This window comes from Callionymus lyra, chromosome 10 (genome assembly GCF_982586985.1).
Source record: "Callionymus lyra chromosome 10, fCalLyr1.hap1.1, whole genome shotgun sequence".
Taxonomy (NCBI): domain Eukaryota; kingdom Metazoa; phylum Chordata; class Actinopteri; order Syngnathiformes; family Callionymidae; genus Callionymus; species Callionymus lyra.
The window spans coordinates 22,241,447-22,259,209 of record NC_141827.1 but is presented as its reverse complement, the minus strand read 5'-3'; the positions used below and the strand labels follow the sequence as shown (position 1 = coordinate 22,259,209).

At 36.3% G+C, this 17,763-nt stretch overlaps 2 protein-coding genes across 3 annotated transcripts; one reads left to right on the top strand and one right to left on the bottom strand.

Moving 5' to 3' along the window:
* Positions 1–4,754: 4,754 nt before the first annotated feature.
* Positions 4,755–17,233, bottom strand: rtf2 (replication termination factor 2). The gene is made up of 9 exons (XM_087800775.1): positions 17,097–17,233; positions 16,626–16,720; positions 16,271–16,364; positions 15,974–16,113; positions 15,665–15,743; positions 8,090–8,200; positions 7,513–7,567; positions 7,321–7,389; positions 4,755–5,282 (listed from the first exon to the last, which is right to left on the bottom strand). Exons 1-9 carry the CDS (start codon positions 17,163–17,165, stop codon positions 5,062–5,064), a joined length of 933 nt encoding a protein of 310 aa, XP_087656901.1. The 5' UTR covers positions 17,166–17,233; the 3' UTR covers positions 4,755–5,061.
* On the top strand, positions 8,208–14,965 carry gcnt7 (glucosaminyl (N-acetyl) transferase family member 7). 2 transcript variants are annotated; one of them, XM_087800773.1, is made up of 5 exons: positions 8,208–10,074; positions 11,725–11,974; positions 12,173–12,908; positions 13,304–13,399; positions 13,756–14,965. In XM_087800773.1, exons 2-5 carry the CDS (start codon positions 11,750–11,752, stop codon positions 14,013–14,015), a joined length of 1,317 nt encoding a protein of 438 aa, XP_087656899.1. In that variant the 5' UTR covers positions 8,208–10,074; positions 11,725–11,749; the 3' UTR covers positions 14,016–14,965. The 2 variants fall into 2 exon arrangements, with proteins under 2 accessions (XP_087656899.1, XP_087656900.1); XM_087800774.1 differs by having other exon boundaries at positions 8,208–11,974; positions 13,307–13,399.
* Positions 17,234–17,763: the final 530 nt, after the last annotated feature.

The following is a 17,763-nucleotide window of genomic DNA, read 5'->3' as shown; positions in this document are numbered from 1 at the left end:
CTCCCTCTTTTGGACAACTCCAAGATTGTTCAGTGCAACCTTCAGAGGAAACAGATCTGTACTATATCTGCTCAGGAGGGAGGGAGGTGGGCGTGGCACCGTGACGTCAGCGTGGATCATGAAGCCGATTGGCCGGGTCGCGGGGACCAATGGGATTTCTGTCCGTCTGTTCATATTGTTCAATTATTATCATTGCCTCCAATATTGGGCCATGATTCAGCTCGAGTTTGTATCGTTAGTTATATGCAAATCGAGATTACTAACGCGTCATGTGTGTGTGTTTTTTTTAAAGATGAAAACAAGAGGGAAATCCACGGATCGTTTTCCATTTTCAAATCAACATTTCTATTAATAGTACAGTATAAATTTGGATTTTCTTTCTTCCACTTCTTATTACAACTGCGATAATATTTATTGACGTTTTAATGCACGTTTATATCCACCATTAAATAGTTTGTTGTTCAGTTGTTAACAACATTTAAAAAAAAACTCTATAAAAAGAAACGAAAAGTTGTGCTCGGTGTGTATTATTTTATCACAGCTGATGCTTTACCTGCGTTATCAGATTGTGTTTCAGAAGAGACGTTACGGTACATTTATTCAATCTTTAAGATTGTTTAAGAGTTTTTTTTTTAATAAATAAATGGGCCCAGAAAATGTCTGATAATAAAACAATTAAAAGCACCTGCTTGAAAAAACAGAGACATGTTTGAGGAACAAAGAGGTTCAACGTGTTAAATTTAATATTCACAACGTTATATTTTGATGAGCTATAATGTTATGCTGTTTTATTTGCATTAATAGCTCAATTGACTGTCACATGCAAAACTTTTAAAAAAAATAAAGGGGAAATGTAAAAAGTTTATTCTATTTTATATTGTTCTATTAATTACTTATCCAACTACGAAATTCCTTAACCACCATTAGTGACTTCTGAGCACTTGAAAAGTTTTATACAATGTTTTATGCTTTTATTAAATTAAGGCACTGCAGCTGCTAGTATTAGCATTTAAGCTAAGTTAGCATCACTGCTAATAGCTCCAAGAATTTTACAAATTACAAATTAAAATTAAAAACAAATATGGCTCCAGAATGTATTGATCTGTGTAATATAAGCTTTTGTTCCATTTATCTAAACTAAGAGGTTGAATAGTATTGGCTGCTTTAGCAGGTAGCATCAAAGCTACATTAGCAGTTGAAGTGTTGGTCAATGAAAGCAAATAAAGAGGAAATGTAAATTTGAGAGGAAAATAAGTAAAATTGTGGCTACTGCTATACGTTTCATGCTATTGTGACACATTGAATTTTATTTACAAATAAATGCTAATTGTTGTGGTCAATATCTGTGTCACATTTTCAACTTAAATCTAAATTATTATTTTTTTGCGTCAAAGTTGCGTTATGTGTTGAGAAGAAAAAAAACATATTTTTCAATTCACGTAGAGATTCTTTCAAATTAAAATCCTACACTTTTCTTTTAGGAGTTTTCTATAGACGCCTATACTGACGGTCCAGCGAGGCCTCCGGCAGCATCACAAAACTCCTGAGCTCAAAAGAATTCCTCTTTTCCTAAACTTCATTACCATTTTTGGTGGAGCTTTTTTTTTTTCCCTGAAACGACAACAAAGATTCTTTGAAGCAGATATGCATCGAATCCCCCCCCCCTCCCCCTAAAAAAAGAGGCGGTGTCGTGTCTTTATTATTTCATACGATTTATTTTAGATTGTAAAAATAAGTCAAAAATGCCGTTGAGGGCGACGTTGAAATAATTAGTTGTTTTTTTTTTTACTTTAATCCGGACAATAAAGAGATTATAATTTGCGAGATTAGTTGCCAGACTGCGCCCCACGCAGGATTATCTTTTTTTTGGTTGTTGTTGCGTGCATTGATCCTTATGGACCGAGGATTAAATGTCATTTTTTTTACGTTGAAAGCTGAGACAGATTTTGATCAATTTATTCACGCTTCGTTAACAACCAACACGAGGCTTCATTTTCTGTCTGATCAATATTGAATTAAAATGAGTGGAAAAAAAACATGAAGACGCAAAAAAAGCGCAAGGTTTGTGAGATAAATCCAAAACAAATCGAACCACACAGGTAAATTGGGGGAATTTACCTTTGACCAGTTATTACTTAAAGTCAAATATGTGGAGAGAACCAAGCATCTGTCATGACTCACTCGATGAGAAACAGGTGATGGCGGTTGAAGTCGTAAAAAAAAAAAGCAACAACAAACAAAAAAACAAGCGTTGTTTTCCACGGAACTGAGAGTGGTAAACAGCAGGTTGAGTGTGTGGCATCTGACTCACCCTCCAGTCGATCCTCTCCAGCACCGACATCTGCAGGCTCCGGACTCACCGACACACAGTCAAGGAGTGAAACCGTGAGAGCAGGACGGCGAGGACTTCACCTGAGGGGTGATGCGCTGCGCATGCGCCACGGCGGCAGCGTGACACACACCTGGGTGACCAGATCCCCCCCAAAAAAACAATTTGTTTTTAAAAGATGCCATTCATTTTCTCAAAAACAAAATAAAACACGTTGCTTTGACTAAATCAACATTTATGTCACGAGTTAGGCCTAAACTGTTAAAATAGTATATTTATTTATATTTCGATATTAGGGAAATAAAGGTAATAACAAGAAGATTCTTAGATTCGTATAATAAAAGCTTAAGATGAGAAATACATTATTTTCAGAATTAATGGTGAAACGATATTCATTTAAAACTATAACAGTTAAAATAAACTATAGAGGCGAGAGGGACCTTATACAATATAAAACAGCGATGACGGAAAAATAAAGACTAAATGAAAATCGTGAGGAAATATTTTTGATACAAATTTTAAAGAGAAATGTGAAAATGTTTAATCAAAAACACAATTAATGATTTTTTTTTTTGCAAAAAAAAAATGTATTTGGTTCGTATAAATATATACATTAACTATTTTTTACGTTAAGAAACGTTCAGTATATTCTGGGGTTATTCCCTCTGGAGGTCATGGCCTATTACAGGAATCAGGTCAAATACATCTGTCGTCGTCAAGTTAAAAAATATATGTTATCCACGAACACAAAAGTTGAATAAAATGTAGCCAAAAAAAAAAAAGCAACTCTGGGGTGAAAATGTTTCAGCTTGAGATCATTCCGGCCCTCAAGAGCTCACAGGGGCCTCAGGCGAGCCAGAAGAATCTGCTTTCAAAAGCCTGCAGCTTTTCTGAGGTTTAAAAACGGCTCTTGTTATCTGATCTTCTAAATACCCGGGCTGGATCTAATGAGCAGATCAAAGTGTTGTCATTCTGTGGCGGAGAATATTTGACTTCTCCAGATACCATCTGCTGTAGACACCTGCCACGACGATGACATCCAATAATGCGCTCCTTGACTCTTATATGTTTGATGGGGAAAAAAAGTGTATTTCCTACGTTTGATTTAGATTTTTTCGAAATTCCAATCTGTTGCGGTGAGGTAGTGATCTGCTGATATAGCAGGAGGTTTAAAAAGGACGGGATCTCTAGAAACAAGTGTCAAAATATTAACAGCGCAGCAACAAACTTCAACGTCGGGGAGCGACTGTTATTGTATGTCCTCTGCCTCCCTCTGGTGGACAAACACTTATATACGATTATTTTCTACCTAAACAAATTATCTTTTTTATATTACATCCTCGATATGCATTACCTCGTACAACTGTTGTGAGATTACGGGTTCCCCTCTTCAGTCCTTCACAAGATTGTGGGAATTCATAAAAAAAATAAATAAAATATATTTTGACATCAAATTATCAAAATATAAATACACCCTAAGATAAATAGAAAAGCCCTGAGATACATGCAATTAAATCACGGCTTCTATCATTAAGTTGCTTCTTAGTTTTTGATGGGTTAATGAGACCTCACGGTACAGCCATGTAGTGAAGACATTTGGAAAGGCCACTAGATGGCACTCTTCACCTTTTAGTCTTTGGCTCAATAATTCAATGAAACGCGGACGTATTTTTAAAGGGCAACTAATGTGAAAACCCAACTCTCCTGACTCACTCTGTCCCTCATCATGACCCTGTTTTGAACTTATTACTTTATAAAGTTCTCACACCCGTCTGAAATCTCAGCGAACGAAAGGTTATAAGAGCGGAGTCCATTATGAGCCAATCACAGCAGGTGTGGTTAGGGTTAAACAGGTGTTTTCACTGGGCGGGGCTTAATCATATTTTCTAATGTAAATACTTCAATGAAGAGAATTTTGTTCAAACAGATGCATACTGATGATACAATGGAGGTTCAAACAGAGAGTGCCATCTAGTGGTCTTTTAAAATGAAGACATTTTTTAGTCATTTAATTGTCTTCGTTGTGTTTGGGGCGCAAGCGGCCGCCTCGCAGCAAGAAGGTGCAGAGGTTTGTAAGTTCTCCCCGTGTTGCGAGGGTTTACTCCGGGCACTCTGGTTTCCTCCCACAGTACAAAAACATACAGAGGTTGATTGAGAACTTGGGGAAATTGTCAATAGGAATGAGTTTGTGATTGAATGTGTCTTTGTGTGCCCTGCGACAGACTGGCGTCCTTTCCAGGGTGTCCCACGTCTCCTGCCCCAAAAAACTGGGATACGCTCCAGCCCCCCACAAACCCCATTAGGGATTAAGCAGTTAAGAAAATGAAGGTTCTGAAGGGGGTCATTTTCAAAAGGTCATCGACAAATTTGATTGGCTGTGGATGTTTTTAATCACTCTGAAAAATAAGCGTAGGGAAACTTATTAAATGTCTGATCCAACACTTTTATTCATCTTAAAATGTCAACAATCACACCTTGCATGATACATTTTAAAAGACTCTGAACTAAAAACAGAAAGCAAACTAAAAATGCCTGTTAAACTGAATACAAACACCATCATCCCTTCTCTGTGGTGAAATACACGTGGGAGGAATTAGCAAAGCAAAGCGTGGACAGCTGAGGGAGCCATTAGCACAGTCCACAACAAGTTAACACTCAGTGGGCGCCAGAGACAAACGTGTTAATGACAAAAAAAAACAAGGACGTTGCTTCATCAGGAAGCGAGGGCGATCCTAAAAGTGGTAAGGGGTGTGGGTGACCCAGTTGGAGGTCTGGTCTTTGGTGCGCTTGGCAGAACTGTGGGTCGTGAAGAGAGATTTGAAAACCTCAGACTTCTCCCCCATTTCTTGGTATGACCTCTTGATGGCAGATGCTTCTGCTGCTGCTGTTGCTGATGATGATGATGATTTGATGAGCTTTGAAGAACTGGACGGTCCAGCAGCTCCGGCCGAATCTGATGGAGATTGAGAGAGGAAGAAGTTCAGGTAATGACAGAATAACTATAAGAAGAATCGTTATTCTTGTTCACGTTAACTGCATAGAGGGCAGCAGTCGTCTCTGATGTGTTGATTTATCGCCACACAAAGATCTTTCTTACCATGGATTGAAGAGCTTCTCGCCACTCAACAATTCCTAATCTTAGGTCTTCTGAGAGCTCTTCTGGACGAAGCATCTTTAGAAAAACACTCCAAGACTGTTGCTTATGCAGCCACCGACAACCTCTTCCATCAATATGGCCGACTCTGAATAGCGAGTAGTCACGAGACTTTGTAGGTTCTCAGACCTTTTTACATGCACTGTAGTGGTTTAATTTCAACAACAACCTGAATCTTTTTACTGTAGTATAAGGTGACCAGGCAGTCTTTTTTTTTAATGTGGCTACGATGTACAGCTATGTTTAAAATAATAGCAGTGTTTTTAAAAAAAAAAGTGAATAAAGCTCAAAATCCTTATAATATTTTTTTATTTTCTTTCATTAGGAACACTGCACATGGTATTGCACAACAAATCATAAAGAAAAAAGTATCAATATTTAATTACTTTACAGAATATGAAGGAAAAGATGATATTTCTGTGTTAAAAAAAATAGCAGTGTCGGCATCTCTCATTACAAACTCAAATATTTACTAAATAAACTGAAAAAATATTAACATTTAGCAATCCTGACAAGTAGTTAACTAATATTTGGTTGAATAACCCCTGTTTTTGATAACTGCTGCACATCTGTGCTGCATGGAGTCAACCAACCTCTGGCACCTCTGAACATGCCAGCCCAGGAAGATTGGACAACCTTCCACAATTCCTCTGCATTTTTGCCTCAGAAACAGCAAATTGTATGTCACACCACAAGTGCTCAATTGGATTAAGGTCCGGGGATTGGGTTGGGCTGGCCACTCCATAACCTCAATTTTGTTGGTCTGGAACCAAGATTTGGCTCACTTACTGGTATGTTTGGGGTCATTGTCCTGTTGAAACACCCATTTCAGGGGCATTTCCCATTCGGCATAAGGCAGCATGACCTTGCAATACCTTGCTGGTAGATGAGCCTCACATAAGCGTCTTCTCATTGTCACAGCACTCACAGGTACCTTCAGACCGTCTCTGATCTCCCTGGAGCAGACCCTTGGCTTAGTCTTTGCCATTCTGACTATCCGTCGGTCCATTCGAATGGTAGTCTTACGTTTTCTTCCACGTCTCTCTAGTTTGTCTTTCCATTTTAAAGCATTGGAGATCTTTTTAGCTGAGCAGCCGATAATTTCCTGCACTTTTTTATACGTTTTCCCCTCTCCAATCAACTTTTTAATCAAAGCACGCATTTCTTCTGAACAATGTTTGGCACGACCCATCTTTCATCAGTTTTCACAGAGTTTTGAACACGCCCCTTTTACTTAATTAGTCAATCACACAGACCCAGGAGTATTCCTGTCATTAAAGTTGGGTCTGATGGTTCCACTGACTTTACTACACCTGCTGGTCAATTATTTTCCATTTATTATTATGTTTTATACCAAAAACAGTGATTTATCTGGTGAGTCATGTTGGACTGCTATTATTCTGAACATAGCATTACATCACAGCTTATTTCATGATGAATTTTTTTTTTTTTTAATATAATTCAGGAATTTTCTTCTTTAATGTGTTTTGTTAGCCTCTTGTAATCCATAGTTTACAGACAGCGTTTGTCATGCTATTAGGAAAAAAATCAGGATTATGATATTATAAAGGATAGAAAGCATCCAACATTTTATGAGGAACCTTGATAAGATACAACTAGAACGCCTAATTGGCATCATCGCCATTAACTTGAGCCTGTAAACAAATGTGTTTGTGGTATCCTTTGTGTTGTGTCTGGGTCGAGGTGAACGACACAAGGGTTAAATGAATATTAAAGAAAAATCTTCCACTTTTTTTTTCAAATTATCATTAAGACACTAGAACAGAAAACAAATTTCTGGGAACTTTTACACACGTACAAAAAATGTTATGTTTACCTGTCATGCTGCTCTCAGCGCCATTTGGTGTAGAATCATCTGCGGTTGGCAGTGGTTCAATTGGAGCTTCTGAAACAAAAACAGAAGTCAGAATGAAGAAGAATGTTTTAAAACAGTTTTACAGTCCAACTTCAGATGAAAAACAACATAAAAAGGAAGTAAATATGATAAATTAAAGTATGAAGGACAAACCTTTTGATTCAGTCGACGCTGTCACGACCTCCCCGTTTTTGCTCTTCTTGGATTTCTGAAAAGAGGACAAAAATGAAAATATTAACAAAAAACATTTGATTTGAAAATAAGTGTCATTTTTTTTAATACTTTATCTATGATCCGGACATGTGGCTGTATAAAAGTTTTAGTTTTCATTGCTTAATTGATCCACTTTGTTTTTTCAATTTGTTTATTAAAAGCATCAAAGAACACAGTGGAGATCTTATAAAACATCCAGTTTTTATTTCCAAGAATCTTTTCATTTTTTTTGTGTTAATTACAATTTATTGTTTTATGCAATTAAAGTCTGTTTCACTCAAATCTTTCAACCAGCTTGTCATCCCTCGTGTTGCCTCTGGGTCAAGGTGAATACAAGGGATACCTTAAACACATTTGTCTTCGGGCCTTCGGGTCACCTTGACCCCGAGATAACGCAAAGGTTGTTTTTTTCTCAATAAACATGTATTATTGCAGGATGTAGCTGAATTGTTGTGATGCATCAAACATTGTAGAAAGTGAAGTTTATATATTTACACTGAAGTCTTTGAAAACTCACCTTGGTTTTGGTTTTGATCCGCCTCTCTCCCATCTTCACCCTCAGTTTCTCCACCTCCTCCTTGCTACCATTTAGCACAACAAGGTTTTCTTCTAAAAAGGGGTCACCGCACTGGAAACAGGTTTTACACATTACAACACTTGCAGATTTACATTAAAAAGTAATTTACAGTAAATATCTACAATCCTGCATTTGTGTGTATTTAATCATTTAAAAAAGAAATAGCAAAAAAGTTAATGTGGACATTGAAGAGTATGACGGGTCGTTTTTTTATTTCACATACTGATGTGAAATAAAAAAAATACTGGTCATTTTTGCACACGCCTTTCCTGTCTCAGTGGATTTTGTGTTTGTTTATGTTTGGCCATTGGCTCTAGTTAAGTCCCAGACGCAACTTATTTATAGCGTGTGACTGCATTTTACTTTTTTTCTTTTCTTCTGGGAAGGAATGAACGAATGAATAAACCGTTGATGAAGGCTAGAAAAGGAAATATCATATAGCTTTATATTCTTTTAGTGAAGACCAGAGTTCACCTACATTTAAATTGTTTTTAGTGTAGAAATAGATAGTGCAGCAAGAAGTGATGCAACATGAGTATAAGGATAAAAGAAATGCAAGGATTCATTTATTTTGATTTGTAATTATTTGATCTAATTAATCTTATTTTAATCAAAATCACCTGAAATGGCGAAAGAAGCACATTTATTTAAGTGAATTGCAGTAGATCCAAAGCTTTATAACAACAACAAAAAGGGTCGTCATAAAGTCATTTATCATTTTGAACAGATGCAGTTCTAGTCAGTTCTTTTTTTTTTCAATTTTGAGAAAATAAATCTTAAAACATCAGTTATATATAAAGTACTGTAATGCAACACATTGAAAATATTCAATTCACCAGACCATTCAATCAGGAAAAGATTGCAGATAAAATGTTACAAATTAATGAAAAATCAGTTCAAATACCACGATATGAAGACATGAAGTTTTGGTTAGTGAAGTTTGTATAGTTTGCACAGCATAATTCATTTTGTCTCATAATGTAAAAAAAATAGTGACACCGGTATGCATACCCACATATTTTCTGACCAAAACATAATTGTATTTCAAAAGACAATACATGAGTTCGGCCTGCTTTGATAACGCCCACCCTGATCCAAAAACAAATATTACACCCCTGAGTCACCAGCAGGGGATCCATTGTGCAACCACAAAGCAGGATCTATGGGTGTGACCTCCGGCCATGAGTTCTGTTCCACACAAGAGGGATAATCTCAGAAGCTGACTGAGCAGCAGAAAAAAGAAAACACTCCATGAGTACGGACGTAAAGTTCTCTTGTCACCACAGCTGTTGACAGGAGCTTGATATGGTTAGAAAAAGAGCTAATGGAAGAACCCTGTGGATGTAAGAGCATGGAACTGGTACTGAGAGACGGTAGTGGGCGAGGAGATCGGTCCCTAGTTCATCAAACCGCACGCTGATAGTGGATTTAGAATCCCAGGGAACTGGTTGGAGCTTGATAAATCTCGGCAAAAACAAACAAGTGAGTAGGAAACTCTGTGGGGGAGGAGAGGCGAGAGAAAACCTTTGGGATCTCCGTGCCCTCGTCTGTGTCAGGTTTGGTGGGGGTGTGACTGTCGGTAACCAGGCAGGGACAGACCAAGCCTCACTGGGATGCGGGGGGAGAGCTACTTCATCATCTCAGTCGGGCACATAAACAAACACGAATGCAAAACAAGTCTCCGTTGGACGCAGCATAAAACTCTCAGCTCACTCGAGGCAACAGGTCTCAAAGAAGAACCAGGTTGCTGCCAACAGAACGACCGCCGATGTTACCTCTGATGGAAATGACTGCCGTGCTCTCTGGGGATTCCACGCATAATCTTTAAATACACATGTAGTAGCAGCTTTGAAGATCAGAGAAATCACTCATGACTGATGTCCCACTTCTGCAGCAGACGGACTACCTGCTGACCTGCCTCCAAGGTAAACTCACTAAGCTTTGGAAAACACACATTCAATATGAAATTTAAGAGAGATGAGCGCTTGCAAATTACTGTGAAACCTGTTGCTCCTAGGATGTTCTAGTACTACTCCAAACTCCGAGAGCCAAACTGGCTTTCAATTGAGTTCAGAAATATATGAAATAGTGACTACTGGTTTCATGAAATTATCCCTCTGTCAATTCAAAACATACTATTTATTTTTAGGTTTCTTAAATATTATTAAAACAAAAACATTAAACCTTTTTGGTCACTGCGAGCCAATCTATTATATAGTATTATAACTTTTTTACGGTACCATTTGACTACATATATGGGAGGTCGAACCAATTTGAGGTATAACTTTGGACAGTGAAACAATATAAATGGGTTTTCATCATTATTTTCATGTATTTTGGAACTAATTTATTCAGTAAAGTGACAAAGGTGTAGTGTAGTACATACAATGTAACTTCATTTACTTAATAAATACAAAAAGACAATATGAACCAAGTGAACCATGAATAAACTTGAACTGTAAGACATTTACAATGAAATTAAGTCCTTTAAAAAAAAGAATAACACCATACAACTCAATCTAGTCTATTCAAAAAAACATCTATAGAACCAAAACCAAAGAGAAAAAAGAATAGCAAATCAATAATATATAACCAAATTCATTATTTCCAAATTCTTGCCTTTTTATAGTTAATCTAATGCAACACTTAAACATTTAACTAAGAGAGACATGTTTCAGACACAGCTTCACAATTATTAAAATTAAGTAAGGTAAAGAAATAAAGGACAGGAAAAGGTTAAGAAAGTATGCATGTTTACTTTCAACCAAATAAAGACCTAGCTTGATATTACCGTATTGTCTGGTCAGTACAATATAGAGACAACATATTAATATTTAAATATTAGAAATATTTGAAGCAGACAATGGCAGACACTATAAATCATTTCACCTAAAAACAACAGAGAACAGGTGACGCACGATTGACAAGAAAATAAGGAACCTTCCTTTGACTTGCAAATTTAAACATTTCTCCAAATCAAACAGAACCATGCAGGATGCAAAAGCGGTCAGGCTGCCTCAGTCCCTAGTTCTTGTTAAATAGGAATGGGGCAGTTTCGGTATCGCACTCCAATAAGGGTTGCTCTGATCAACATCTATTCACTGAATTAGGGTACCAGCCAATACCGATACTACTGATCCGATACCACGGCTATGACTGCTTTATTATTATAGTCATCATTGGTAAGTTGATAAACAAGAAACATGTACAAATGTTAGCATGGCTCTTCCAAAAAGCAACTTCAGGAGAGGAAAACAGAAAATCTTCAAAATACGCACGTAAAACAAAAAATGCAACATAAAGGTTTCATAAAATGTCAAATATTTAAAAAAATTGCTGCTGCTTCATCTTATCAATGGGTTACAATCGCTTTGGGGCAACACAAAGAACCTGCTGTGGTGTATGAGCTAAAAAAAAAGATTTTAGTAACTACAAGATATAGTTCCTTGAAACTGCTGTAATTATACACAAGAGTCAAGTTCATGAAAAGGTTCTAGGAAGTTAAAGTTCCAGCAGAGTAAAAGCTATAAAATACCTTTTGTCTCATCGTTCTTTGAATTATTTTTTATTTGCAGAAGTGTCATCGGTGGAGTTTGAAAGATGGGGTGCAGGGCTACGATGCCCTCTCTGGAACAAAGAAAAGCCAGTTTCCTGCTCTGCCTTGGGATATGCGTATTGTTTTTTTCTGTAATCTACATATGGTCAAATATGCCAGTGGCCCCAAAATTAATCGAGCCAACAAACTGCAGACCTTTTACCGCCGAGTGTGGAGCTTTTCTCCCGAAGACAGAGGCAGGGATGGAATGGCGCAGGAGAGACTGTCAGGTATGAAGGCGGTGACCCTAAATTCACCGTTTCTAAACTTAAATTGTATTTACTTGATGTGTTCTCCAAGTTTTATGGTAGTGGTAGAATTGTGTGAACTCTTTAAAGTTTAAAAATTAGGTGACTGTGGGGATATTATAAGGATAACACATTGAGAGTGAATCAGAAATGAAATAATTTAAATTTCTTTTTTTGCAGAAGGACACATTTATTCTGAATTCTGGACTGCAGTGTTCTGCTCTAACAAAAGCTCTTCATTTCATCACAAGACCTCTGAGCCACACGGAAGAGAAATACCCTTTGGCGTTTATACTAACAGTCCACAAGGAACTGGAGCTGTTTGTGCGCCTACTACGAGCAATATACATGCCTCAAAATGTTTACTGCATTCACATTGACGCCAAGGCGCCGCTGGAGTACCAGGAGGCCATACGAAAGCTTGTTAGCTGCTTTCCCAATGTCTTCATCTCGAGCCGCCGCGAGACTGTGACCTATGCTGGATTTTCCCGCTTGCAAGCAGATCTGAACTGCATGGAAGACTTGGTGAGGTCCAAGGTACTCTGGAAAAAGGTCATCAATCTGTGTGGGCAAGATTTCCCCATCAAAACCAACTTGGAGCTGGTACAGTACTTGGGGAGTGAACAGTGGCGAGAGAGAAATATGACCCCAGGAGTTAAGCAGCCACCATCAATGAGACGACGAACTGAGTTCCAGCACCAGGAGGTCATAGGTTCTCATGTTAAGGGTCTGTTGTGGAAGAAGAGTCTTCCACCACATAACATGCAAATATATTTTGGAACAGCATACTACGCACTAAAAAGGGAATTTGTGGACTTTGTTTTGAGAAGTCCAAAAGCCAAAGACCTACTGGAGTGGTCCAGAGACACATATAGCCCAGATGAGCACTATTGGGTTACACTCAACAACTTGAAAGGTAAAGGTGGATCAGACTGAAGATTAACTTGTAATTTACAAACACTTAATGAACTTTAAACATAAATGTTAAAAAAAAAAAATAAAAAAAAAGAGATTTGAAAGCCAAAAAATGCAATAAAATAATAATAATAATTGATATATTGCTGTTGAATATTCACACTCTATTGTTGAATTTAATTGAAGTAATTTCAAGAGTCTACAGTATGTTATTGAACAAATACATAAGAGATATTATTTGGACTTAATGTAGAGGGAAAAATAACAAGGTTTGACGGAGTTTATGTTGAATTTAAACCAATGTATCTTAGCTCTAGGGAACCCAGCCTTATGATGTAATTAAATCGTAAATGTAATGTCTTCTGCTACATAATTATGTTACTTTTGTCTTCCAAGAAGCCCCTGGCAGCTACGTAAATGGAGGTTGGGATGGAGAGGTCCGGGCTATCAAGTGGAGGGATCAAAAAGGCAAAGTTCACAATGGCTGCCAAGGTACTTTTTATGTCATTCTGTTTAATCACAAAGCTTCCCTTTATCAAAGAATTAGAATATAAGACAATATCATTCTGGCGCTCTTAAAGTGTGTTTTGAAAAACTGTCCGAGGTAGGCGGCTTCTTCACGTGCACTAGTTAAGATTTCGTCAACAAAAGATGAGGAGCTGGATAAAAGATAGCTATTATTTTGTCTCTTCAGGTTGACTTCATATGACCTTCTTTGAAGATTAAGTGTAATTTCAATAAAAAAATACAACATTTAGAGCAACTATAGTTATTAAACATCATTCTTTGAGTAGAAGGCATCAGAAAATTGTATCCATTTAATTTTAATTTAATCTATAAATCCACAGGTCACTACGTACATGATATCTGCATCTATGGAGCAAAGGATCTACCATGGATCATGAACAAAAACAGCATGTTTGCCAATAAATTTGAAAGCAAGACTTCCCCAGAAACCCTGGACTGTCTGGAGCAATGGCACAGGAACAAGGTGTTACAAGGTGCAATGGTTCCAATAAGAAAGTCATGGTTATTGGCAACAGTGGAAAACATTACTGAGAATTATAAACATCGTGTTGTATCGCACAAAGTATTGAGGCCAATGTGAAAGATTTAACTGAGTCTACACATGAATTAGGAAGACAATCTTCCATCTGCATTACTCATTATGGGTTGCTCCAGCAATTTAGCTTTCTCCACAGTAATATTTCTTTATTTATTTCATTCTCCCTGGTCAAACAGGTTTATGTCAGAGTCTTTCCTTAACACTCTCCTATCCATGTACTATCATTTATTTTAAACTATGCGGGTTAATTCTAGCAGCACTGGTGTAAAAAAGCGTTTTAATAATAATAATTTAATATTTATTTATTTTATTACTGTTTGAAACTAATTATTCATACATACTGTAAAGAGACCTTACATTAAGAACATTTTGCAAATGTGTCAGAGTGTAATATGGATTCTCAAAGATTAATGTCGTAGTTTTAGCTGGTGCAGAGAAGTTTTTATGAAAGATTATTTTTTGGTGAGTTTATGAATGTAATTCAGAATCAATTTAATTAAACAATATTATGAGTGCTTCAAGTGTGACATGCGTTGTTAAGAGACTACTTAATACTTTTTATATTATAAATTATAGATGGGAAAAATGGTTTGGTTTGTAGACCTCTAATTCGACATGACATGCATGATGTTGAAGAAATCTAGTTGTAATTGTTTGCTTTAAGCAAAGTTGTGATGTATGTATTCAAGACCACAATTAGAGTTCTGTAATGACTGTTGCACATGACTAAGACCTCTTGCAGTGAGGAGATCACATTGCTTAACTGTCTCTTATTTATTATCCAGTTGTGTAATTCAAAAACATTTGCTTTATTGTGTAACTGTGTTTAAAAGCTGTGTTTCTTCAGCTTCTTTCTAAGCTTTGTTGTATTATGGTACAGCCATTACACTGACTAAGGGTTAAGCATACTTATTAAACCAACATAAAGATGTTTATTTATTTTGACATTTGTTTATTGATGTATGTTTATCAATATTTTGAGAACATGCAAGATTGTGATAAAATAACTGTACGGTGTTACTGCAGAAGGAAAAAAAAGTACATATTAAAATGTGTTTGTATGTTTATTGTGCATTTTTATTCACAAGAAATGTCTGTCTGCATATTCTTGGGGTATTACTAGCTGTCAACATATTGATCAACTATTATGCCAGACCACAATGGAAACTATTATGCCAATTCAGATTTAGCCTTCATAAATAAAATACGTTTTGAGACAATGAAATATACAAAAAAAATTGAAATTAATTTGCAACTATTGACAGAAACTACAAACATCAATAAAAAAAAGTGTCCTTGTTGTGCAAAAAGAAAAAAAATGTATCCATTTAAATGTTACATTTTTTTTTTTTTAATAATTGGAAACTTAAAGGGAAAAAAAACGTAAAGGTAACATAAACTATAAAAAAATATATTCTCAGTATGTCACTTACAAAAAGGTTTTTTAATATCCAATGAGGTGGATCCAATGGCCTTAAAACTCATTAAAATTAGTCATTCTTTGTTACTCTTATTTAAGTGTGTAACAATTCCACACTACCAGCATAATAGCTTGAATGAGCTTGAGGTGAACAAAACTGTGTGCCATCCAACAAAATACAAAAAAAAGAGACCAAATTGGTCTGCTGGCTGTTCAGTAGCCCCTTAAAAAGCAGATACAAATCAGGCATTGATAATGAAGTTTTTCTTACCTTGTGACATATTTCTGTTTTGACCTCCTTCAGTGCTCGGTCAGAGAACACACAACCACAGGTGTGCAGGTAACAGAACCTGAAAGCCAGAAAGAATGGTGTTAGTCAAAAAAAGAACCAAATTAAGTAGATTATATAGGCTCTTAAACAGAATTTCATCAAAAGTTTCAATACACCAAGTAACTTTCAAAAACATTGTAAATGTCTCTTGAAGATAGAACTAATATGTTTTTCTATCCTGAGATAAGAATGTGTTCAGTTTCTAAATGCTTTTAATTAACTTTGACAAAGATTTATATAGATAGTTACCTGTGCTTTCCATTCATCTCAAGCCCAACAACTGGGCAGATGAACATTCCACAGGTCATGTCCTCATATCTGTCTCCTTTAGTATTGCTTCGCTCTCCCTGCCACTCTGGGTTATCGGTTAAATTCAGTTCCTTAATATCCTGCAAAAGAAGAAGAGAGTTGAATCCTTAATACTAAATGCGTGTTTAATACAGATTATTTTTACTGTATACAACTATATAACTCAAGTTATACAAGTGTAAAGTGTATATTTATAGAAATAAAAATTAATAAGGTTAGAAAAAAATATGAACACACCTTCATTCCACGGATGTGTGTAACTGCTTCAGAATTTGGTCTTTCAGCAGTCTTGTCCAGGAGATATTCAATGATGGCATCTTTGTTGTAGAGTCTGTGAATACATTTTAGTTTTTTTAAACGCAGTTTCCATTTTTCCTTTAGGGTTAAAAAGAAACGGTAGGAATATTGTTGATTTTTGAAGCTGGAAAACAACATCTAGTTTTATCAATCAAAACAACTGCAAATATGAACAACACTATTCCTCTGTGAGCTTTTTTTCCAGTTCTTAACTTGTAAACTGTATTAAAACAGCAAAAACACAGTCACGAAATCACCAAAATGTGTAAAATATCAAGCAGAATTCCGCACTTACCTTCCCAGTTCACAGGAAACGATGGGACGTCTGAGCTTTTCCTGGCTCAGGGCACAATATTTCCATTTTGCGGCCAACTCTGCATTCTTGTCAACCTGTACACATTAGAAAAATATATTTGTACTATTAAAATGGACTCAGGTACTGTCAGTAAAGTTAAACGCGTGTTTATATACAACATGTACCACGTTAAAAGGACAATTTCATCAAGTCTAGCTTTATGCTGTACATTACATCTTGGCCATTACTTACTATCAGTTATGCTAGGTTATACTTATAAAACCCGGGGTTCATATTTATATGTACATTCTGGAACAAATTACTCATTATAGCAAGATTATGATTATGTTTACAAAGAGTCCTTTCGATACATATCTATTTGTTTTTAACGGACGGCTAGTTAGCAATTAGCAAAATGATCCAAGTCGAAAAAGACACAAAAAGGTGCTCAAAAATAAACGTTAAAATAACCTTTACGGCTTTCTTTGGTCCTTTAACCAACTCGTGTCTCTTGGGAATAGTTCCTCCGTCACATCCCATCTTGACTTTTAATTTAAAACGTACTTAAGGTGAGAGACGAAATTCGGAAGCTAAATTGCTAACGTTACCGGAAGCTCACTAGTTGTAAACAAACGAGGAGACGTGAAGATCCCGCGAGAAACTGCGACAACTCGACTTGCGCCCCCTAGATGTGAAACAATGAACTGGTGTGTTTCTTATATTTGACCACTACGTGGAAGCATCGCTCCTAATATGACTTTTATTTTCGCAGCCGATCAAAGGTATATCAAGTCCTGAATTAACAACAGTTTGTGGATCATGGCGAGAAATGAATGAGTTTATTTTCTTACAAGCAAACTAACGTTTTAATGTTTGTTTTTTTTTAATTTAACAAGAAGTAAATAAAGTGTCCATTACTTTTCAATCTTTACATGTGTATTTATCAAATCAAAATGAAGAATGCCAACGAGAAACATGACAAATTGAATAGTAAGATATATAAAAAGCATCAAATGTGACAACAATTGTGTAAAAGTATGTATAAATAGTCATATACATTATTTCAAAAATAATATCTCGATTTATAACTATTTTTTGTATAGTTTCAATGATTCCAACTAATTCTAGCATCTCTCTT

Bases quoted from the DNA above. Each gene is read 5' to 3' on its own strand.
- rtf2 (XM_087800775.1), bottom strand. From the start codon at position 17,165: ATGGGATGTGACGGAGGAACTATTCCCAAGAGACACGAGTTGGTTAAA. The intron at 8,201-15,664 runs GTAAGAAAAACT...ACCTGTTTCCAG, and splicing joins AAACAGAAATATGTCACAAG to TGCGGTGACCCCTTTTTAGA. The intron at 5,283-7,320 runs GTAAACATAACA...AATCTCCATCAG, and splicing joins CGCTGAGAGCAGCATGACAG to ATTCGGCCGGAGCTGCTGGA.
- gcnt7 (XM_087800773.1), top strand. From the start codon at position 11,750: ATGGGGTGCAGGGCTACGATGCCCTCTCTGGAACAAAGAAAAGCCAGT. The intron at 11,975-12,172 runs GTATGAAGGCGG...CTTTTTTTGCAG, and splicing joins GGCGCAGGAGAGACTGTCAG to AAGGACACATTTATTCTGAA. The intron at 13,400-13,755 runs GTACTTTTTATG...ATAAATCCACAG, and splicing joins AGTTCACAATGGCTGCCAAG to GTCACTACGTACATGATATC.